The sequence below is a fragment of the Takifugu flavidus genome, chromosome 6 (genome assembly GCF_003711565.1).
Source record: "Takifugu flavidus isolate HTHZ2018 chromosome 6, ASM371156v2, whole genome shotgun sequence".
Classification (NCBI taxonomy): domain Eukaryota; kingdom Metazoa; phylum Chordata; class Actinopteri; order Tetraodontiformes; family Tetraodontidae; genus Takifugu; species Takifugu flavidus.
Genome location: NC_079525.1, coordinates 12856311 through 12879788, shown reverse-complemented (window position 1 = coordinate 12879788; position 23478 = coordinate 12856311). Strand labels below are relative to the sequence as shown.

General features: G+C 48.0%; 1 protein-coding gene across 1 annotated transcript; it reads left to right on the top strand.

The window, feature by feature from the left end:
* The first annotated feature begins 16603 nt into the window (after positions 1 to 16603).
* Positions 16604 to 22809, top strand: cxcl12b (chemokine (C-X-C motif) ligand 12b (stromal cell-derived factor 1)). Its single transcript, XM_057036528.1, has 4 exons — positions 16604 to 16774; positions 18324 to 18441; positions 20455 to 20538; positions 21066 to 22809. Exons 1-4 carry the CDS (start codon positions 16708 to 16710, stop codon positions 21100 to 21102), a joined length of 306 nt encoding a protein of 101 aa, XP_056892508.1. The 5' UTR covers positions 16604 to 16707; the 3' UTR covers positions 21103 to 22809.
* The last annotated feature ends 669 nt before the right edge of the window (positions 22810 to 23478 follow it).

Genomic DNA, 23478 nt, shown 5'->3' with positions numbered 1-23478 from the left:
CATCCCAGTATTCCCAGAACTTTTCCTCCATCCTCTTGGAAGCAGTCAGTGTTCGGACCACCGCAAGTGTAAATTCACAGCTTACACAAGCGATCTGACGCTGCAGAAAAGCTCCAACACCTGCCCCCCCCCCACTTTTAGCAGAAACAAAAGCATCCAGATGTGGGGGAACCAACCCAGGCAGGACGGGCCTCGCCGTTAAGCGTGCGCAGGAGTCGGCGTGCGGGGAGAGGAGCGAGACCTCTGCAGCAGATGAGATCTAATCTGATCGTAAATCAGACCGAGCTGACGACAGCCGGCGGGGGGGCGGCGCCCTCCGGGTAAATACACAGATCTGGGCTTCGGGACCAGGTTTAACTCATTTATTTGGCTTTGCCGCAGCTAATGCAGAACCGGCAGATTGGGATCTCCGGCTGGTCAATGCGGAGGTGTTCCGCAGGTCCGCTCGCCTGGTTCGGGTCACGACGGTGACCCCCGCAGGGCAAATAAAGAGCTCGGAGGGCCCCGTTTCCGTGTGGCGCTCACGTGTTCCGATCCCGTCGACGTCTTCAAAAGTGGACGATTATCAAAGCGGGGGAGGGGGATCAAAGCAGCGGAGCTCAATAGCAGCCTTTAATCTCCACTTTGCCGTTTAAATCTCCTGCTAATCTCCTTCAAGGCCGAGCAGAACCCCCCCCAAAAGCCAGTATCTGACAACGATCGGGGGCTATAAACCATGATAAATGGACCCGCTGCCGTAGCAGGTTGTCACGGCCCAATCGCTTCCATATGAGAGCCACGGAGCGGCGTAAACTGGACCGCGGCGTTCCCATTAAGACCAGCGTCTTGGATCGTTCCTCCTCAGATAAACAGGCTTCACCTTTTTCATTGGGAACCAAAGGAGAATGGAGTCCGTCCGGATCCTCATCCCGGAAAACCGGTGGATTTGCGAACGCCTGTTTTGCGGAGACCCTCGTTTGGATGGCGTTCCCACCATATGGAATGTTTTCCACCTCCTCTCACTGTAGGTTTTGGCGTGTTGCTGAGCAGAGTTTAAATTACATTCGGCTTGTAACGTGAAGGGAAAAACCTGGAGCAGAGCCTCACTGAATCCTTTTTGACAGTCTTTCCTGATCAACAGGGAAACTAATTTCATTTCTCCTCTTTTCTTCAGAGACGAGTAATCAAAACCGCTCGGAACCATCTGCCGTTTTATAAAATTCAGAGGGACGTTCGCAGGCACTGGAGTGCGGCGCGGATTTGGCAGCTATTTACTTGTTACAGGAAATATTGAAACTTAACCCAACGCTTCGGGCTGGTGTCCACTAACCCCCTTTCAGGACCCCCTTTGAGTCTCCACAAGACCCAAATATCGCTTCAAAAACATGTTTATTGTCGTTTGTGTAGGAAGCTGTGGGCTTGGTACAGCAATAACATACGACAACACAATAAAGACACAAATGAAGGTTTATTTAGCGGCTTAATCCTCGAGAGTACGGCCTCGTTACCACTATTATGAGCAATAGCTGAGAGGCACATGACTCCCATGAGCGCCTCCACTCCAGCCGTGACATCAGCGGTCGGTGCGGCTTCGCTCCATTTTCTGCTCTAAACACACTTTAGATTAACACGAGTTCCAGTCGGGGGAATCGAGAACGTTGTGAAGGGAGAACTTTCCATTAAGGGGGACAAACTTCACCTCTGACCTCATTGGAACTGCAGTTTTCCCCCCCCACCAGCCCTGAATCCGTGTGGGGCTTAGAGCCCAGAGAGTAAATTGCCGTGCAGAGCGCTGTAGGGGGTCAGAGGTGAGTGGTAAGAGGAAATGAGGTATTGACCAACACTTAGGAACCAAACGCGCTGTTTTCTCGAGTCGTTCTGCGGCCAATCCCAGCCTCCCCGCTTGGAAAGCGATTTAACGGCGTCGGGAATCAAACTGATGCTAAAATGAGCGTGATGCTAGCAGGCCTTGACGGTTAGCGCCCTGCGACTGTACTGGGCGACAGAAGAGCTCATCCAGAGGGGGCCAAAGCATCCCGGGTCGACCAGCGGACTCTTATTTTGTTCATCTAATGAAGCCCCGGGGGGCACCTGACCCCCCCCCGGGTATTAACATCTGGCTCTACGCTCCTGTTGAAATCTTCCCCATTTCTGCTGCTTGATATTTCTCCAGCTCCATTTAATCCGCGCTCACACTGATCTCCTGCCCCCCCCTCACCCCCCCTGCTCTGTGCCATGTCCGTCAGCACCGGCAGGCTTCTCTTTCAGTCTCCCTGGAACGCTGCCTCCCCACCCGACGTGCTGGCAAACATCTCCATCTGGGCCGAACTCTCTCTGTGGAGGCTGCAGGTCCCAGCGACCTTCATTGGTCGCTGGTTTCCTCCAAACTGCCTGAAACGCCGCTCACCCGGCACGGCGCTCCGCAGTTTTAACCGTCGGGAAATGAATGTCACACTCGCGGCTCTCTGGGGTGTTTGCACAGCGATCCATCTGGTTCCGGTGACTCGTTCATGTGGATTTTATAGAACAATAAACAACATGTGGCTCTATTTTCTCTGTGTGGTGTCGTATCGTAATAAAACCTCCGTTCCTTGGTGAAGGGACCGTTTCAGGAAGGGTCTTTTGACCGCGCAGCGCCGACGACCATTAGCCCGAAGGCAGGTTAGCTTGTCTAAAACCTACATTTATGTAGATCTTCTTAAAAAGGTCCGATAAAGGCAGTTTGGGTGTTTTTCCCAGGAGTCCCGGAGAACCTGCAGCTGCTTTTCCTCCTGCCATGAACCAAACTGGCCCAGGTTGGAGAGAAACTCCTGATTCCTATCAATGAAAGCTTCAAGTGCTGTCTGGAATTCGGTGGACAGACAATGCGGCCAAAGTGCGTATTTTATTCTGCGTATCGGGTTTCCTCGCAGGAAAAAGAAAGAGGCAAATAAATCATTTTCGTACACCGGTCGGTTGGTCTTTCTCCCCTGGCTTCCATAAAAAAACTCCCCGCTGCCAAGGAGACGATCCAGATAACAAGTTTAAATCACCAAGTAACAAGTCTGATTTATCCAAACGGGAATCTCGGTTTTGTGGAATTAACACAAAACCTTGACCTCGCTGAGCCTGGCCCACTGTTGTGCAGCCATGTATGAAGAGGAAGACGCAGGGCCTCTTCCTCTCCTCATCCCGACCCCCCCCCAGCTCACCCACTTCCTCCGCTCATTGGTTTAGCGCCAGAGAAGCATTGATCCCACTTGTTCTGGTTCACTAAAGCCTGGAATTCCCTATTCCGATCAACAGGAAAAGTGTCTTCAGCGTCCCCCGAGACAGCTAAAAGCTTGTCAGCTTTTATGGGGGTTGGGGGTGTCGTAAACTCGACGGCCCTGGCGGTGTTCTTTTACCTACCTAGCCTCTGGCTCAGAACATTCCTGGATGTGCTTAAACACCATTTTATGGGTAACCTGTGATCCTGAGGATCATCGGAGGTTTATGGGTGACCAATAAACTTGCTGCTGGTGGTTCAGAAGCCCTCTAACTCATCTTCCAACCCACCCCCACCCCCCCACCCCCCCGGCTCATGCTCTTCCCTGAGAATCCACTAAAAAAGAAATATACGCTGTAACATTGCTGCGTCCACCGCAGTAACTTTTTTAATGAAGTCATCATCTGGAAGTGTCAAACGACTCTTCTACGGGTTTTATGGCTCTGGTGCAGAAACTTGAGTTTGTTACTTTTCCGCTTTGTAAGGTTTAAGCCTGGACACCCCAGGAGTAGCTTAAAAGCTCCAAAATCCTCATTTCCCCCCTAAACTTTGTACAGAGAAGATGCTAAGAAGGACCTGCAGGTCCTGCTCAAGGGTTCTTCCTGTTAAGTCAACATTTTTGGCGCCTGCTGACCATCCTGACACCCCATAATTCCACCTTTACATTTAAACGTGTTGTCAATCCGTCGTCAGTGTTAAATAATTCAGAAAAAAGGGACGTATTCCGTTTCCCACGTGGCTATTTTCAAGCTAAATTTTTCATTTCATGGTTTCGACGGTTGTTTGACGCTAGAGTCACAAATCTAAACATCATAAAGCAACGGAGGGAGGCGGAAAAAGACGTTTTCCTGGAGCGACATTAAAGACTCTTGGGGATCTGTTTTATCAGGAGGGTAATTCAGGAGCTCCATACATTCACGTACAGAGCACATACCAAAAAGGCCTCCGAACAGGGAAAATGCGCAGCCGTGTTTTTAAATACTGGCTCAATGTCATGAAAGTAAACACGCACTACAAAGCCTTTCAGGCTCAGACCCATCCATCTCCCTGTGCTCGTCCAAAACAGGTCCACTTACATCATCTTGACCCATCTCCCTTGAGCTTTTTGTGTCCCGGGCTGAGAATCGAACCCTGAAACATGAAGGACTGTGATCGTGGGGTCGCTATCTGCTCCGCTCCTGGTCCAGGACGACACAAGCGACGTCGTTTAAGCTAACGGGTTTAAAGCGGGCGGTCGGATGCGGCCACAGACATCCACAAGAGCCGCGTCTGGGGTCAGTTTCACGGGTTTACGAGACGGATTGAGGGGTCGCAGCTAAATCAACATCTGTCCTCCTTACACCACAACAGGCGAGATATCCGTCTTTTAAACAGAACATTTCACACGTAAAACCCTGAAAAATTCCGCTTTAATGAACCCAATTGTTATTTTAAAAAAAATATCCCTTAAAATTAGACGCACGCCGCAATCAAAAACCCATCTGTCGTCTCGCTCCGGCCCAAAATAGACAAGCTCTCGGGCCTTTATGCATCAACACGCGGCTCCGTGGGAGGCCTGACATGATTGAATGATGATTAGCTGTTACTGCGTCCACTGGAGGAGGACAATTCTCTGTTCTCTGAAGAGCAGAAGACCTTTTTCTTTATTATCATTGTCTTTGTTTTTAGCAGAGCCATAATTCAGCGTCCAAGTGCTCCATCCTTCTCCCAGGATGGAGTAAAGCACGTTAGCGTCCGCGTAGGGACTATTTATTTCATGGCTGTGTGTCTCCGCTGGAGGCGAGAGTGTGGAGCGATGCTAAAGTGTTGAAGTGAGACACATCTGTGGTTTATTGGCTGCATGTGAGACACAGCAAGAGGTGATTGTTTCTGATCAGGCCCTCTGTGGGCGACCCAGCGCTGCCTGCACTTCACTTAGGTCCACATCTGTTTAGAATCCGAATCCGCCGCCGGACATCTTTGTTTCCCCGGAATCAACGCGAGGTTCGGCATCAGCGGGAGCGGGAATGCTTCCCAAACCACAGCCCATGTTTACTTTTTAACAGGTTTTAAGTGTTAAAATCAAGATTTTTAAATAAAATAACCACTTCTAGCTTTGTTATCACCTCAATAATGGATCCAGTCGTCCATCCAGCTAAATCCGTGATAAACCCGCGTCGACACTTTCTCTAAACGTTGGCGTTCCCCAGGTCTGACCCTTTGGTCTTTCCAAGTGGACCAGGGACTCGGATCTAAAAACGTCGTCTGTCGTGCTTTATGGCCCGTGTGTGTGTGTGGGGGGGAGGGGGTCAGGAGATGGAGGGTCACCAACTCTCACTATCTACACCAATCAGAGCTGCTCTGTGACACGTCAGGCCGGTGATGGGAGAAAATCGGTCAGTCGTGACGAAGAGGGGCGATAGAGCAAGAGGACTGGAAACCGACAGAATTAGCAGTTGGAGAGCCAGTGGCCAGTGTTTAGAACGTGCCTGTAAGTGGTCCAACAGAGAGAACTCCGCTCGGAAAACTGTTCAGCTCAGTTAAGGTCCAGTCGATCAGAATCGCTGCAGGCAGTCCAGCCTGTTCCCAGTGAGGGGGGGGGACACCAAACGTGTTAAAGCAATGACTGCTGCAGACGTTCAACATGACAATCTGCCCAAACCAACACCGGACCGGCCCGAGTCAGCTGTCAGAACTCGGCTCCGGGCCCTGCTGTGGTTTCCCAGCAGAGAACACTAATGGCCGACACTTCATGAAGTGTCTGCTTTGCTCGTTTGAAACAATCGGTGGACGAGTCGAGAGGCAGAGAATTCCAAAACAGGACCCTCGTGCCTGTGGACGCAGGTCCTGTCCCTCTCCCGCTCAGAGGGAGCCGCTTTCCTAAAACACTGCAGCAGATGTGTCACACGGCTCGTTTTCTTAACTGGATCCACTCTCAACTGGATCCTACAGGAGTTTTACCCGAAGAACAAAGCGCTGCCAATTCTTTCATGTTAACCTTTTAACGGGAAGGAGGTCACGGCGTGACCCCTGGACACCGAAGACTGTCCTCAGAGTGCTACTCCAGATGGACGGAGTGGGGTTTTTTTGAGACGCGGAGAGTTTAGAAACAGAGGAAACGGGAAGATTAATCATTAAAGAGTGGATGGAGGGAGGCCTCGGCTGGCCTTTGGACCTCGGTGCAGCTCGAGACGTTCCCGGCCGTTCATTAGAGGCCTCGGCATCAGCGGGCTCATTCAGAGGTCAGCGCTCAGACGGACGGACGGTTCTTTTGAATGATGGATGTCCGTTTGTCCGAGGGGTTTTAAAAGAACAGAAAGGAGGGAAAAAGAGGATGTTTCTGGTTTTCCTGGACATTTCTCCAAACTCATCGTAAACAAGCCAATTGGGGAAACATCATGGAATTCTTAAAACCTTTCGAAAGGTTTCTCAGGATTTATTCGGTTCTGTGGTCGGGGGAACCCTCTGGGTCGGAAAACCGCCTGTGTCGTTTTGCAGTTTCGTCCTCGGGGCTGCGAACCTGCACATGTTGTAAATGGCACATTTAATGCCGATCGACTGATCCGATTAAGCCTTAAACGGACTCCTAAAGTATGGCTGCGGTTGTTTTTGGCAGGTGAATCTATTGAGTTATCAGGGATCTACAATAGCAGTAATGGCTGTAATCAGACAGGAAGTGGGAGGAGGCTCCTGTTGGGGGGGCTTCAGCTGGCTTTTATTTTGGAGGAAAACAACAGACCGTATGGACTATAGGAGTCCAGCCTCCACATGCCAACAACCCCCTTAATCCTGGTGACACGGAGGCATGAGCAGACTCCCAACACTGAGCCCAAACTCAAGCAGATTGACACTTTGATTGAGTCGTTTCCATTTGGTTTTTATTTGACTGCGTGTTTCCCCCCCTCTGGAATGGCAAGCATTAACCGTTTTGGGAATAAAAGGCTGCATTTAAGTAGGAAGTGCAGGCCTGGGGACCGAAGGTATTTGTGGAGTTCATTTCCCAACCATTGTTTTTTTTTTGTTTAAAAAAGAAACCCAGCGTTTTCCTAGCATCTGTATTTTTAACTGCTCCCATTTTCCGGGAATGTACGTTAATATTTTACCTGTCAGCGCGTTTGATTGTTACAATGACCGTTTTTATATTTGGCTGATTTTGACGCTATCTTGGACTATTTAACGAGGCTTTGCTCATTTTTTTTATTGAAGCTAATTGCCAGCGTGTGATTTTGGTGCAGCTAGCTGATTTTGGCCATGTGAAATCCACGCTGGCAGCATATTTCCATCGTAATGTTTTGGGTTCTCTCCAGCACAGCTGGTGTCTAAGCATAATGACCCCATAGCAGCATTTTTAACCATATAAATCAGCGAATCCACCACAAAGTTTGAAGAGCACCGCTGATTAAAACAAACTTAAGAGAATCTGAGAAATGTCCTGTTTATGTTACTGTCACATTTGTCTTGAACCAGATCTGTGTGTTGGCTGATTTAAACAGACTTTATAGCCGTGTCAGAGTGTTTTTGGCCACAGGAGATGATAACAATTTACTCCAAATGGATTTAAATCGACCAGGCAGGTGGTAGCTTCAGGGTGTAATCAGGGAAAGGCCGCTGATTAGGGGCATCTGTTGAGGGGAAATCCTTTAAAACTCGATCAGATATCTGTTAAATCAAACAAAGCGAGAGCGTTCAGGCCCTCGTGATCGTCAGATGAAAGAGGAAGTGATGGAGCGGAGATTGGCGCTAAGTGGATTGACCCCCTAGCGTCATAATTTAGGCCATAAAGTGGACAGTTATTAAAGGATCATGAAGCCCCAACAGAGTTAGAGAGACGGGGTTCTGGAGGAGATCAAGCAACAGCCCTGGTCAAATCAACAGAGCAACATTCCACTTGAGACCCACGTGAACTCGTGTCTACAGGACGAGCTGAGTCAGACAACTCTGTCCATGTCCACATTGTCCCCAGGGTATTTTTGGTTCGGCAGTCACCCCCATCATGGCTGTGACATGGCTACATGCAGGCACGGGCCCTAAACTGCTTCACTTGCTCAGTTCTGACCATAACTACCCCAAACACCCCTCCTAAACAGATGTGTGTAAAGCTGGGGTTTAAATCTCTTAGGAAACAGGTGTGTGAGATCACACTGATGGCTGGGGAGACAGTCCCAGGTGTAAGGGATGGTCCTGATTGTGGCGGACAGGTGTTGCGCGGTTTAGTTCCCGGAACTGTGGAGAAACTCAGGTGTGAATGGTTCTGTGGAGACGACTGCGTCAGCTGCGGGGGCGACTGGTAGCGAGTGTGCAATAAAGTGTGCTGTTTCACTAAAACAGGATAAATAAAACGGATCGACCCCTGTTAATGGGAAGCAGATCGGCAGATCACGGGTGAGGACAGCAGCATCATCACTCCCTCACTGCGTCGCTCCATCTCACTCTCACTGCAGCTGCTCCCTGCTGCATTTTTACTCCTCATCCATCTCACACATTCCTGCCGCCCTTTCACTTTGTTGTTCACGCACACACACACACACACACGCACACGCACACAGGAGCAATTTCTCATTATGAGCATGTGGCCTCTAAACACCTCAAAGCGGGACACCTGAGATTAGCTACTGATGAATGTGAGATTACGTCACTGTGTGTGTGTGTGTGTGTGTGTGTGTGTGTGTGTGTGTGTGTGTGTTTCCTTGCCAGAGGCCAGAGGTCTGAACAGTTATATAAATATTTGGTCCCATAAAGGCAGTTAGCATTGGCTGATGAATCCTAAAGCTTGTTAAATGGGACTGTAAATAAACAGTAAAGTGCGCGGTGGCGCCCTGCCGAGCTCGCCTCCGTCTGGCCTTTTCGGCTGCCCAGGACGGACGCGCTCGGCCCCCCACCTGGGAGACAGGTCCCCTACCTGGTGCTCAGGTGGAAGCGTTCAAAACGCCTCACTGGATGATTTGTCAGCTGTTCGCACAATAATCACAATCAATAACCACATGGTGCTTTTCTTTAGGAATAAAAGATTCTTCTTCTTGTTCTGGAACTCACACAGCTGAACACACTTTTAAAACCTTCTGGGACAGAGAGGGACCAGCGGAGCCGTGCAGATGGATGACATCTACATGCAATTGTAGGATTTAAACAAGAGCAGCAACAGAGCTTCATTTATAATCAGCTGCTTTCAGCTGGACCATGTGATCTCCCTCCAGGCAGCCCCCGTGTGCGCCGCGCATGCCTTTTGTCCGCTGTTGCACGGTTGATATGGCGACCTGGTGAACCCGGTGGTGATTGTCTTGCACTGTTAAGTGCCTCCTGATTGTGGACAGAGTGGTGATAATGTGGGCCAGATTGTCACGCTCGCTGCTCCTGCAGGCGGCGGCATGTAGGCGCCCGCGTAAGAACACCTGAGTAGCTGCCTCCCTTTTCTGCAAACACTCCTTAGACACACGGATACTTCCGAAGGTTTTCAGGCGCTGACGGAAGCAGGATCTGTGGAGAAGCTGCTGAAAGATGCTGGTTTTCAGAGGGTTTTCCTTTAAATTCTCCCCAAAATCTCAAATGAAACCTCATTTTATGAGTTTTCCTCACCTAACTACATTATTATTATTATCTAAAGACCTACTTATAGTTGGTCTTCTTTTATTGGAGCTGTAAAAATAACTTAATTTCCTGTAATGAATTCTGAATCACCGTCCTGGGGGTTGACCTGCACCCACCTTCTCCCCCCTCGTGTCCACTCTGGTGATCTGAGCTGTCGACAGAAGGTCGAGACCACGCGGTGAGTGTTGATTTGTTTGAAGACGAGACAACAAACCAGCTGCCCTTCTCTCCTCAAGAATGTTTCGTCCACTTCAGAGCCGCACAGAGACATCTCAAATATTTTGCCAGTATTGCTAAATTTAAAAAAAAAATAAAAAAAAAATTCAGTACTGCTTTTCTCCCTCTGATGTTTGGGTTTGGAAAAGCAGCATTTTGGTTTTTAAAAATCAATTAATTATGCATAATATGTTCCTGTGTTTATTAAGTTTTAAAAATGAGCTTAAACTTAATTGGTTGTTCTTAGCTTTCACCTACGAGTCTTTAATCAATCTAATGTTCAGGTTTCTGGACATAATGTTCAGGTTGGCTCCATAGAAAGAGCGAGAACTTTATATTTTACATTTCGATTGTGTCACACTTCATGGGAGCCTGGTCCTGCTGAGGGTTTCTTCCTGAATGTAACAGATGATGACATTTGGAGGTGGAAGTCAGTTGTTGTGTACTGGTTCGTGGCCTGATTGACTGAATCTGGGTAGTAAACTGGGATGTCCCCAGGGGCCGGTGTGTGTGTCTGGGACGTGTGTGTGGCCCGCAGACGTAGGAGCGCTCTTCGTGGCTCTTCCATATGTCTGATTAGGATTCTTTTATGAGGCTCCTCAGATGAAACATGCTGACAATCGACATAAACACACTAACCTGTCCGTCTCTTTAGGCAACTAATCTTGTCCCTCAGAATCTGTCCTTTCACTCTTTTTCCTTTCTTCCTCGGTTTCAATTGAACCATCCCTCAACCATCTGCTTTTCTATTCACGAGAGTCTTCAGCCCAAAGCCTGGCACCAAAGGTCTGTGTGTGTGTGCCTGTGTGTGCGTGTGTGTGTGTCTGTCTGAAGACCCTAACCCCCAAACACTTCAAAGACGCCTCAGTGAGACCCTCTACTCCATTGGCATCTTTCAGGATAAGTGTTGTGTGGATGAAGAGGTGAGAATGGAGGATGGAATTCATGTGTGCGCCTCAGTGTTGGTTAAACGTGCACATCTCTCTTTTAGCCCCCCCTCCCTGCACAAAGCTAGCGGGTCGCTAAAAGCCGCACAGATGAGCGTCTGATCAATAAAAGCAGTGCCGAAGTGTTAACGTCTGCCGGCCTCCCAGCGGGACTCTGGCCTTTCGTTTTATTGATTTGTGAAGGTGAAGATCAGTCTGGGTGGCTGAGCTTCCAAACACTTTGGAAGTTTTTTCTTTTCCCTCTTTGTGTGTCCCTTCATGGCTCAATAGTGGACCAATCTAGCATTACTAAAGATAAAGCAATGAAAGAGCAAACACGGCAAAAAGCTCTCGTCATGCTTCGTGCATCTCATTCCACTCGTGCGCACTGAAGAGTAAAAAAAAAAAATACAAAGATGGGAATTGTTCAACACAATGACAATTGTAGATAGCTTTGGATCCCAACAGAATAAAACACAGACAATTGACATTTAAAAGTAATTAAAAATATCATTCTTCATTCTAACGAGAGACAAAAGGCAGAATTTTAACTGGGGCTTTTAAAATATGACACGAAGCACTGGAACAGAAGGACTTTAACATAATAAAGTGAAAATCTCCCACGTCTGTGCTAAAGATCACAACGTTCACACACATATCTCTGGGAATAATTGCCGGAAGGAGCCTAATGATGGACTTAAATCTGGCCCGTTTGTGACAGAGGTGAGTGACAACGATGTGTCTCGTCACATATGGGAACCATCGGCCACCGGATTCAAAGGGCCGAGGAAAATTCTCCGCTTGTCCAGAGGGGAAGGGGAAAGACGTCCCATCACGTTTCCACAGACGGGTCATAAAATGATGATAAGAGGAAGGGTTTAAAGGTTCCACTGTAAAATAAAACAACCCGAGAATAGTTTGTGATGTACCGATTTTGGGGCTCATCGCCATAAAAATATGTATCTTAGTAGACCAGGAGGGGTTGGATATAACATTGTAAGTCTTTATCATTAATTGCAAAAGGATTGAGTAGAAATTTCAAGGCGATAAACATGAACAGACTAAATAAACCGTCCGTAAACCCGATTCAAAGTGATTAATGGTATCGTATCGCAGGAGCTGGTCATAAAACAGCACTGCCATGTTATTGGTTATAATCACGGTTTTATGGCAAAAATCTGGCTCTTCAACGCTGGGAAGCGGGATGTCTGGTCGGGGGGTTGATGGAGGTGTAGGAAGTGAAGGAGTGGGTGTGAGGCTGGATGGTGCTTTTAAACTCCGACGTCTCCATGTGAGAAGTGTGGCTGGAAGAGTGGGGACGTTTTAAGAGCTCAGACCCAGAAGATGAAGGGCTGAACTGCCGAACTAAAAATGGCGGGATTACCCCCCCCCCCATTGAAAACCAGTCTGGACGTGGACTGGTTGTGTGTTCCTCTTCCTCCATCATCTACTGTAACGGTGGCACCGCTGGGGTTTCTCACCGATGGGGAAACAGAGCAGGAAAACAAGGCTGCTGGGGGGGAAGGGGGGGGGGGGGGGGATGGGGGGGCAGACCGAAGAAATGACTGGTAATTTTGGAAGACGCGAAGAAGCACACAGGCGAAAGAAAACAGTCAAGGAGATGAAGGGTGACAGCGCAGACAAGCGGAATGGCCGTCGAAAGCGCTGAGGAGGACGGCGTAATAATCAGTGTTTATCTAAGAGGCTGAGATTGAGCCAGCAAATAAACTCTGATGTTTTACAGATGTGATATCAGATGTGCCGCTTCTAAACCCCGAAATCTGATGCTCGGGGCGATTAAGAGCGGAGTGGGGGGGGGATTTGAGATTTGAATCCATTTTATTTTGAATAAAGAGAGCGGGTGGAGCTGGATGGAGGTTTACCACCCAAAACAAGCACACACACACACACCACACACACACACACACTGTGACGACTCTGCATCTGCGTTAAACTGCCCCCCCCCCCCCCCACCTCACATTCAAAAGGCTCGGCCACCTCGAACCCACGAGCCAGACGACTCTTCCGTTGTTGGTACACTATCAAAAACAGCTTCCACCTGCCACCCCCTGATTTCTGGCCAGAGGAAGACTCCTGCTGCTGGGTGTGCTGGGGGGGGGGGGCCTCACCTCTGCGTGGCCCCCGGCCCGGGCCGCGTTCCACCGAGCTGTTGGAGGTGCTGAAAGAGCGTCGACGTGCGCGGCCTTTAAGGAAAAGTTATCTCCGGGTGCGTGCCAAAGCCAACTCATTTGTTCCCGCGCAGACGTGCACCCCGTTAAGCTGTCCAAGGAATTTACATCTCAAAGCATCTTTTCACATCTGACTGCGCCGGTTCAACGTGGCCGACGGTCTCCGAGCAGAGCGGAGCTACATTTTCAACAAAGGGCCGCTATTTGTAGAGTTGTTGCTATCAGAGCGGGAGCCGAAGGACGTGCGTGAGCCACCGCGACCTTCGTTCAGCCAAGGCCGAAGAGCTTACGACTGATATGTTCCCTAATACTCTTCCGGGGAACCTTGTGATTTCGATTTATCCGCTGCTCTCTCCGGGCGCCGTTTTCTGCCGAGAAAGTTAAGCCGAGGATTCTCAGGTGGCCTCATCATAGCAGATAGATGAGGCATGCTGGTTCTGTCTGGAGAACGCAACGGGAGACGTGTTCCTCGGCCCGGTTCCTGTTCCCGCCCGTCGTAATGCCCACCTACCGAGTCAGGCGTTCAAAACCATCGGCTTTATTTCTACGACATGAATTTGTGAGCCTTCAGGAAACGCGACTGCTTGGCCAGAGTCCCCGATCAGGCTGGTTCTAATGTCCAACGGGATTCGTTCCCTGATTAGGCTGATCTTTAAAAACAAAAAACAGCGAACATCTGGAAAGACAGACTGAAACAGAGGTGATGAGCTCATCTGGGCAGATTTAACGACGCTGGAGGTCTGTGCTCCTAAACGTCTTTTGTCTTTTCATTGTCGTCTTTTCTGTTTGTTACGAGCAAATAAAGAACCTCCGCTGCCTCCGGTATAAATGAAAGATATTTTCACAGGTATTGGTGGTATTTGTTGGCGTGGCGACAGGGTGCTCATGGTACATCCCGTCCAGATTCCTGAATTAGATGGCGGCCATCCCGCCGTATGGGCTCCTCCTGGCTGGAGGAGTCTGAAAAGAAGAGACAAATGTCCAAAAAAAAACACACGTCTCAGACACTTGAATGGAGCATCAAAGGGAACCAGCACACTGGCCCGCCCTCTCTATTCTCAGCATCCCATAATATATAAACTAAACACATGTCCTGTCCCATACGGCAGCTGAAACCGTAGCAACGAGGTCAGATAGAAACTCTGCTCTTTGCAAATATATAAAGGAGGAGATGCTTGTCGAGTGGGATGTAAGGAGGAGGAGGAGGCGGCCATTTTGGCTCTTTGTTGGGAAAAGCATCTATTGAGTGGGATTTGGTGTCATGCCAGATTCTCCCGCACAGACAAAGTAAACTGGATTACTGGTCACCCAGTATCCCTTTCTCTCATAACTGACAGCCAAGGAGAGCTGGAAAACTTCAGACACATTCAGGAGGTTTGTACCTAAAGAGCAGACATTCATTCAGATGGAAATGTCTTTATCATCAGAGTCTCACTGTATCTGTTGATGGAGGATATGGAATTCACGGCACCGAATGAGGAATTCTCGCAGCTTTTATTGAAATGTGGCCTCTAATCACTGTTTCTTTGTTTCTAGATGTGCTGCCAGACTTCCGATAACAGGGTAATGGGTTTTTTTTTTAAAGATTTTGGGACCAATTTTAAATGAACAAATAACCATTTCACCCATTCCTGTAAACTTTTTTAAAGTAGCCTTTCTTTCTGTCTCTTTCCGCTTCCGTGTGTGTGTGTGTGTGTGTGTGTGTGTGTGTGTGTGTATCTTATCTATTAACACATTACTGTTGCCAACAGATGGCCTTAAACACACAAAAGCAGACACAGACAAATACACTCACACTCACATTCTTGTCCTAGTATCTTTGCGAGGACTTAACATAATGTTTTCCCAGGTCCTTACCCTAACATTACAACGAACCCCCTCACTTTACCCCTGATTCAAACCTAAACCCAACTCTAACCTCCACCTTTCATCCACATTTTAACCCTCAAACAGTCCTGTGAAGTTGTGAAGACCAAGCAAAATGAAAATGTGCCCATTTCCATGTGCTTGTAGAATGAGCATTTTTGTCCTCAGTATGTATCAAGAACACACACACACACACACCCACTCCACCTTTTATACAGTAACTGTAAACTCCACTCCTGAACTCATCACTCTCCCTTTAATGATCAGACATCTGATAATGTCCTCACATGTTAATGAATCTACGTCTTGTGGCACATCTCTGGCGCAGCCCCGGCTCTGATTGGGCCAACGGACGTTTATCTCTGCACTGGAGGGTGACCTTTCATCCGTGGTGATGCCATAAAATAAAACTCAGCAGCAGGCTGGGACTGCTGGACAAACACAGTAAAGTGGAGATCCTTCAGAGATCTAAACATGGGGAATTGCTGTTGCATGGGAGACTTCGGCTATTTATTTGAACATGTTTTCACATGAAAAACGTCAATGAAGTATCTACTTTATTACATCTTAGTCCACAACTATTGATGACTGATAGTTCTTCAGGTTATACCACAGCAGACTCTCGTGTTAAAGCGTATTTAAGCACGTTCTGGTTTCTATTTTCTCGCACCGTTGTTTCTCCTGACCTACGTTTTTGGCGTTAAAATTACCCTGAGATGGAGGAGGGCTGGAAAATATCAGATTCTGTCAGAGAGAAAAACAAATCTGGTTCTTTTTAGCTGTCATTAAAGCACACGTCCTACTGGAAAACGGACTTTTACTGGGGAAATGGGGGGGAAAACTGGTTAGAAAGCTGCGCCGCGGAATAACATTTATCCTTGTTATTCAAATAAACAAATGATGCATGTTTGGACCTGTTACAGAACATCCAACCGAGACCAAAGTTCTTGGTGCGATCCTGCATAGATAGAGAAGCTGTGCGAGGCCTCAGTGGGTTTCCGGCTGCTGCTGCTGGTTTCTGGGCCTGCAGGTGAGGGTGGTGATGCAGGTGGGACTGAAGCATCTCAGGGTCGGGCAGGAAGAGCAGTGTCGGTTTACCAGCGGCTGGTTTGAAGGCAGCCGACCCCGTGAGAGCCGAGAGAAACACGAGCACGGACACGCATTCGCTAAGTGATGGTAACGTTTACATTTATTTGATGGTCGTTGCGTTAAAACGGGAGCCGCAAACTCGAAAAGCTCGTTTAGGTTGATGAGGCCTGACATTTTTTAACGTCCGTTTGACAAAGGGTTTGTCCCCCGAATCCCACAGATGATCTAAAAAAAGCTGAGGGAGTGGAGGAAAAAAGGAGGGAAAGAAAGGTGAGAAAAGGATGAAACAGAGGTGAAGTGACTCAAACGAGAGTGAGGACAGAAAAGGAAAGGCAATAAGCAGAATAGAGAGAACAATAACAACAGAACGGGAACTCCCTTCAGACTTTCTCCTTGATTCCCAGCCAGCCCATTTACAAAGGAGGAAGTCTCTCCTGCCCCCCCTCCCGTCTCCTCCTGCTGGGACCCCCCACCCGCCCTCCTGAGAAAGTGGGACTCCCTCCCTCCCTCTCTCTCTCTTTCCCGGCTGCAGCCTAACCTCGGCTCAGACTCCAGCCTGCGGTCAGTCTTGTCCCTGGATCGTACCAGAGCCCCTCAGAGAGAGAGCGAGCGCTCCTGCAGCACCACCGTCATGGACGTCAAACTGCTGCCACTGATGGTCCTGCTGGCCGTGTCCACGCGCGTCCCCACCTCCAGCGGTGAGTCCAGGGCCGTCCGGGTTTCTGCCTGATGATCTCAGGGTTAAAAGGGAACTCGGTTTGGCTGAATGTTGAGGATCTTTTCATTTTAGTGGCCTTTTTAAATGAGATGGTTTATGATTTAACATTTCTGTCATCCGCCGGGCAAAGAAGTGAAGTCGCCTCACGTTCTGCACGCTCGCTTTCCGTTGAAATTCAGCAGTCGAAAGTCCAATTTATTTGTTTCTTAGGCTCAAATTCTGGGATCAAAAATCAGAAAATCAAGCGAGTGCAGTGTGATAACACTCCTTACAATGACCAGCACGATAAAACAGGCTTATAATCTGAATATTCTGCTGCCAGCGACCTTTTGCATTGACTCCTGGTATTTATTCCTCCTGCTAAAAGAGCCGTTCTTCGGGTCAGAGGTGTCCGACGTGCTGCCCGGCCCGGATTAATCTTCCTCCCGGGAGCAGCTGGGGTGTTGCGTCGCCCGTCCTGCGTTATGCACAGCTTGTTGTTTTGGCCCCAGTGAGACCCCCGCTTGCATATTAAAGAGTCACCTCTAAATGTGTGTATTTGCCTTTGCCCTTTGCTTTCTTTTAATTAGTTTCTAATTAGGGATAAACAGCGTGCTGGTGATAGCGGTTCTGGCCCCGGTGCTGCCGGCTGCATAATGATCCTCGTTAGCATGTGAAAGGAGCCTGTGTGAATCATTAGGCTGATATTACCGAGGGTTTAACCATTTGGTGGTTAAACCTCAGAACAAAGACGTCTTGGCCCCTCCGTGTGCGCCTCGTCCTGGTCGGATCTGTCTTCATCGCTCCAGAATATGGATGCAACAGTGATGTCATGGTCGCTGTTGCAAAACTCTGTTTCTTTCCTTTTTTGGGGGGTTTCCCTCCCTCTGAGAGGAAGCTGAAACAGATTCATGTTTTAAATATTATTATATATATATATAAGTATCTGCATCCTTTAAAGCTACAATCTGCCCTCGCAACGTTTGGTTGGCGGTCGCTTTGGGTGTGTTTGAGGCCGTCCGGCCGCTCTCAAGCCTCCGCGGAGCCGCAGGGGTGATTTGTAATCATTTTAAGAATGCACTCCAAGTGATTCTCACAGAGGCCGACGAGTGTTCCCTCATACTCGAGGCAAACATCTGAAACGGAGGTTGAGGGCTTTCTCCATTCAAGAAGCCAGAAAAGAAGTGCAAACCTTAAATATATGTGTGTGTGTGTGTGTGTGTGTGTGTGTGTGTGGTGTGTGTGTGTGTGTGAGAGAGAGAGAGAGAGAGAGAGAGAAAGTATTCATAAAAATGGCTAATCTCTTTTTAATGAACACGTTCAGAGAATTCCGTGTGCTTTGAAGAGGTTTTATTTTCTCTTTCTTTATCGCGATCATACGTAAATTTACACCGACAGATACGTGATATTTGGAGTGAACCTTTCTCCGTCAACTTTGATTGGCCATCATAAAATAAAATGAAAACACGCAATAAAAATGTCCAGCACCACATCCGTTTCCCATCGCTGACAGTGGAACTTATTGGTTCTTTTCACTTGCTTGTTTGCAGCGAAGCCAATTAGCCTGGTGGAGCGGTGCTGGTGCCGGTCCACCCTCAACACCGTCCCTCAGCGCTCCATCAAGGAGCTCAAGTTCCTCCACACACCCAACTGCCCCTTCCAGGTCATGTAAGTAAAGCAGAAAAAAATACCTCATCAATACAGTATTTATAGCAAAATTTTAACGGTTTATAGGCAATAAACACAATTTCACGAATAAATGTGCTACTATAAATAACAAATGTTTTTCCTCATCTCATATTAAGTATTTTACAAATAAAACAATTCTTCCTATGATTATATATTAGCAAAAACTTGCAATCAAAGGGCCGCGAAGGGTAATAATTCCATAATTTAGGGGATTTGGACTAAATTTCCTCGGTAATCTGGGTTTTAATCATCAGCCAATAAATAAATGTCAGAGTGATTTAGTCCGAGTTAAAGTGTGAATTGTGGTTTTGACGTCCTTCTATTCTTCCCCTGATGAGAAGCTGGAAACCACCCAAAGGGAGAGTGGTAACAGCCGTCTCGGCTGTGCAGAGGAAGCAATAATTAAAGGTCAAACCTGCTACTTTTCTTTCTCTTATCAGCTAAGAAGCGCCGTCGCTAGCGAGCCTGATGGCCGCGGTCTGGAACACGTTAGCGGCCTCGTTCATTTATCTGCAACAGAAAACAGGCAGAGCAACAGTCTGACAGGCTGCAGCGCCCCTGCCAAACGGAGCCCCGATGTGTGAATGAATGGGGGGGGGGGGGCGTAGAGGACGCGTGGCGCTCTGGTGGGGACGGCGGGGTGACCTCCTTCCAGAAACTCTAGAGGAGCAGGCGAGGAGCCGGCAGAGCCCCTCTGATATCTCATTCGAGAGGCATGAAAGACGGCAGTAACTCTAAACCCCCCCCCCCCCCGGCGTCCTGCCGTGTGCCCTCGCAACACCCACCCACCCCCGCCGCCGCCCGTCCCAGCATGCTGTTGGTATTAACTTGCTGTGAAGTAATTACTACCTGCTGCTTGTGGAACTCCGGCCCTCTAAATTCCTGCCAAGTCAATTAGGTTTTAGGCCCTCGGTTGGTCATCCAGACAAGCAGACAGATAAACAGGATGAAGAGGGGCACATCAAAACAAGAGGGCGACCCCCCCCTTACCCCCCCAATAAAATCAGAGAGGAGGGGAAGACGGGGGACATCCCTGGAGGAAGAGCAAACAGGGATCCTGTTACGGAGCTGGATGGCCTCCTGACTCGCATGTTAGCTTGAGGGATTTGGAGCTGATGCCCGGATCGTTGCTCCCGTGTTGTTCTTTTAAGTTCCGGAGCCATTTGCTCGTGTGTGGGCAACAAAGCGGGGCGAGGAGGAGGCGGCGAGGAGGAGGCGGCGTGGCCGACGGGGTTGAATCAGGGACCAGCGGAGAAGCTGAGGTGGTGGGGGGGGGGGTTTGGAAGGAGGAGAAAGAGGAGCAGCGAGGAGACACCTCTCAAGCTGTTGACTCTTTTACGTGACCTTTCGCCACCGAGGTGTGAGAGCCACATGTTTGGAGGGGGGGGGGCAGATTTAAAAAGGGCGGTTTCGCCACGGACGTCTGCTTAAATAGTCCTGAAAAAGAGCCTTTTCGTTCATCATCCATTCGGGGGCGGCGATCACACCCAACCTTTAAAGAAAACCAGCACCGCTGGACCGGTCTCCCAGTCCAAACAGCGCGTGGGCCGTGTGATGCCGAGACAGCTTTATGAGTCGCGCGGTGCAACGTTATCGGCGATGTGAGACGCCGCTGAGGCGAACCAGAGGAGGCTGAAGCATTTATGGCTTAGCGGACGTGTTTCTGAGGACGGCGTTCGAGCATCGGCCGTTCAGAATAAATTTGACTTGTTTGGGTGAAAAGTTAAAGCTTTGCATCGACAAGATATAGGAATTCAAGTCCCACCATTAATATAATCAATAAATGTAATAATTTCATGCTAAATGGTATTGATTGGTTGGGTTATGTTGCATTCAATGGCCTCTCAAAGTCAAGTGTAAATAGAGAAACTTCTCTCCTGCTGGTTGTGCTGGAAATAGTCTTTCTTCTTCTCTAGTTGGGTGGCTGAGCTGCAAATGCTAAGATAGAAAGGAAAGAAAAGAAGCTGAAATTCTGATTTCTTCTCTTTGCAGTGCCAAGCTGAAGAACAACAGGGAGGTGTGCATCAACCCCGAGACCAAGTGGCTGCAGCAGTACCTAAAGAACGCCATTAACAAGTAAGAAAAGAAAGAAAACCCCTCATTTCCTGTATGCAGAAGAAACAGACCGCTTTTGTTCGCTAGTTCCCTGCTGACATTTGCTCTCTGAGGCAGACGAGTTATGATCTGTGAAACAGCTAATGCGTCGGCAGCTCCAGATACAACCAGAGTCAAGAGATGATCAGTGTCAACATCAGTCATTATTGTACCTTTCAAATGTCCTTTTTCATCCCCGTGGGGCGTTAGCATTAGCTAGCATCCAACAAAAAAACCCCAAAAACTCTATTCCTATTTTTATTGAGCGGGTAACACGCTGGTGCACCTCTGCTCTTGAACGCACCTCTGCTCTTGAACGCACCATCAACACTGGACGTGTTTGGATTCGGTATTTTCAAGCATCTGTCACACATCGTAACCTCGTGGCAGTTATTGTTTTCGTCCGTCCCGTTTAAGCGGACTCATAATGACAGTCTGGACTCCATCGCCCCGTCCGCAGCTCTGTTTTTGGCGTATCGGCTAACGTCCGCCATTACGTTTCTCTCCAGGGTGAAGAAAAACAGGAGACGTAACAAGAAAAATTAAACACCTGGGGAAACGTGCAGGATCCCAGGATGAGCATCCCCGGGGCCCAACCTGTACACCCCAACCCTGCCCCCCACCCCCAGTCACTGCTTATGGATGTATGTGAACACGCTGCCTGTGCCTCTCCGGGCCAGAACCAGCACCACTCCCAGCACCACCAGCCGATCTCACCACACGCTACCCCTGCGTACACCTCCACATATTAGCAGCATGTGCAGCTTCCCTTTAAGATGTGCATGTGTGTGTGTGTGTGTGTGCGCGTGCACATGGACTAACATGAACCGGTAGGTGCGTTTCTGTGCGACAAACAAAGCCTTGTGGGTAATCCGCCATCACTTCCTGTAAATGTGAGCTGCTGTGGAATTCCCATACGCTTCCTCAGAGGAATTTGTTGCCACGGAAACATGAGAAGTTGTATTTTATATTTAGAGAGACAAACAGAATAAAGTCTACTTTTAACTCTTAACACACTGGCGTTCTGAAACATGAGGTGACGTTTCAGGCTCTAATGTGAAGGTTTTTTTTTCCCTGCTGGACTTGGGGTGGGGGAGGGGCAGACCCAGTCCAACACGTCCCAAGCAGCGACCGGTCGGTGCCGGCCGGGAACGCCAGGACGCTGAGACACAATGCAAGTAAAGAAGCGCCGATCTTTGGTGCCGTACCACCTCTGATCGGCGAGTTGGTCACATGACGCCTGTCAGGGTCACGATGAGTTAAACATATCAGGTCAACCAAATATCGCAATACATTACAGACTCCAGAACCTCAAACGGTGGGAATTTTATGTTTAGTGATAGTTAATCTTCCTATTGTACTTAAAGTAGGTAAATCTGCATTAGAGCAGTTTAACTAAACGCCGCCGCACAAAAAACTTTGTCTTTTCAAGTATCCGAATGATATTTGTCAGATATTTTTGATATTTTACACTATATTTAAGCTACTTTATACTCAGATGTGTCTTCTGAAAATTACTGTTCTATTTTTATAGTGTTTATAATCTTTTTTTTTTACTGTGGTGTGCATTTGACGGCTGATAATAAATGTGTGTAAACCGCGTCAGTAACCCCCCCCCCCCCCCAACTGTGAGGCTTCAGCATGAGCTGCTCTCTTCGTGTTGCACAAGTCCTGAAACTGTCCCGCTCAGGCTACCAGCCGCTGGTGTCAACCCCCCCCGTTTCATTTCCACTGGTGCATGATGTGTCCGTGCACCCACCCAGGACAGACCAGAACCTACCAGAACATGTGTTTCCGATCAGAACCCAACCCTGCACTCCGCAACGCAACTTCAGCCCCGGCCAAGTTGCGCAACTTCTATTTCATATGACGTGTTTGATTTCAGGTGTCGTCAAAAACATGAAATCAATGTTTATCCTGGATTCATTATTAATCTATACCGTTTTTTTAATTAGTGTTTACATATATTCTGTTTTTACAATTGAACTACTGTTTAAATGGCTTTTAAATTCCAAGATTTCTTCATCATCATGAACTAAAAGACACACAATCGGACAATTTAAGTGTTCTAAATAAAAGCGTGCATTGCACCACAGTAGGAACTAACTGTATTTTCTTTTGAGGCAGCTTCTAACATATTCTTAATAAACACGGATTGAGTGTCGTCGTCTACGTTGTCAATGTGTTTAAACCCAAAGCATCTTTTATTTCAGTGATAATACTCAAATCACAATAAAGAAATATTAAACCAAATCCATCATTCTGCGTTTTTCTGATTCAAAATAATAGAAAAAATTTTAAAATCCTAATTACAGGTGTTATAAAAAGGGAAATTAGATTAGAATTTACAGCCACAAACTCGCCACAATCCTGGTGCTGTTTGAGCGTCACTGCTGATAACCTGACAAGAACTTAAGATAAGAACAGACGCAAGGTGTGTGACAATAAATGTAGCATTTATTCTATTAGCTTAAAACAGATTTGGACCTTATAAAAAGTTTGGCTGTGCCGACGCAGCTGTCAGCTGTAGCTGAATTACTAGAACCACTCTGCATATTGAGTGGGACTAGAATTGACCTGGTGGTCTTGGACTCCATCAATAATTCAACACAATGACCGCTGGAGATTCTTCCGCTTCAAAAATATATTTCACAAATCTAATTCTGACTCGTCCTCAGAACCTGTGCAAACGTATCTGTCAAGTCTAATAAAGCCGAGCGTGTAATGCAGATCAGTGAAGAAACATGAGCCGAGGTCTGGACCCGGAGTGTGATTAAGTGTGATTGGTGTTTCAATTCAGACCAAAGGCACAAAACTTTTCAAGGACTTTTAAAACCCCGAGAGAGAGATCAGATCAGAGGACTTTGCTTCAATAAACAACATAACTGTCATAATACCCCAGTGGGCCAATTAGAGTCGGAA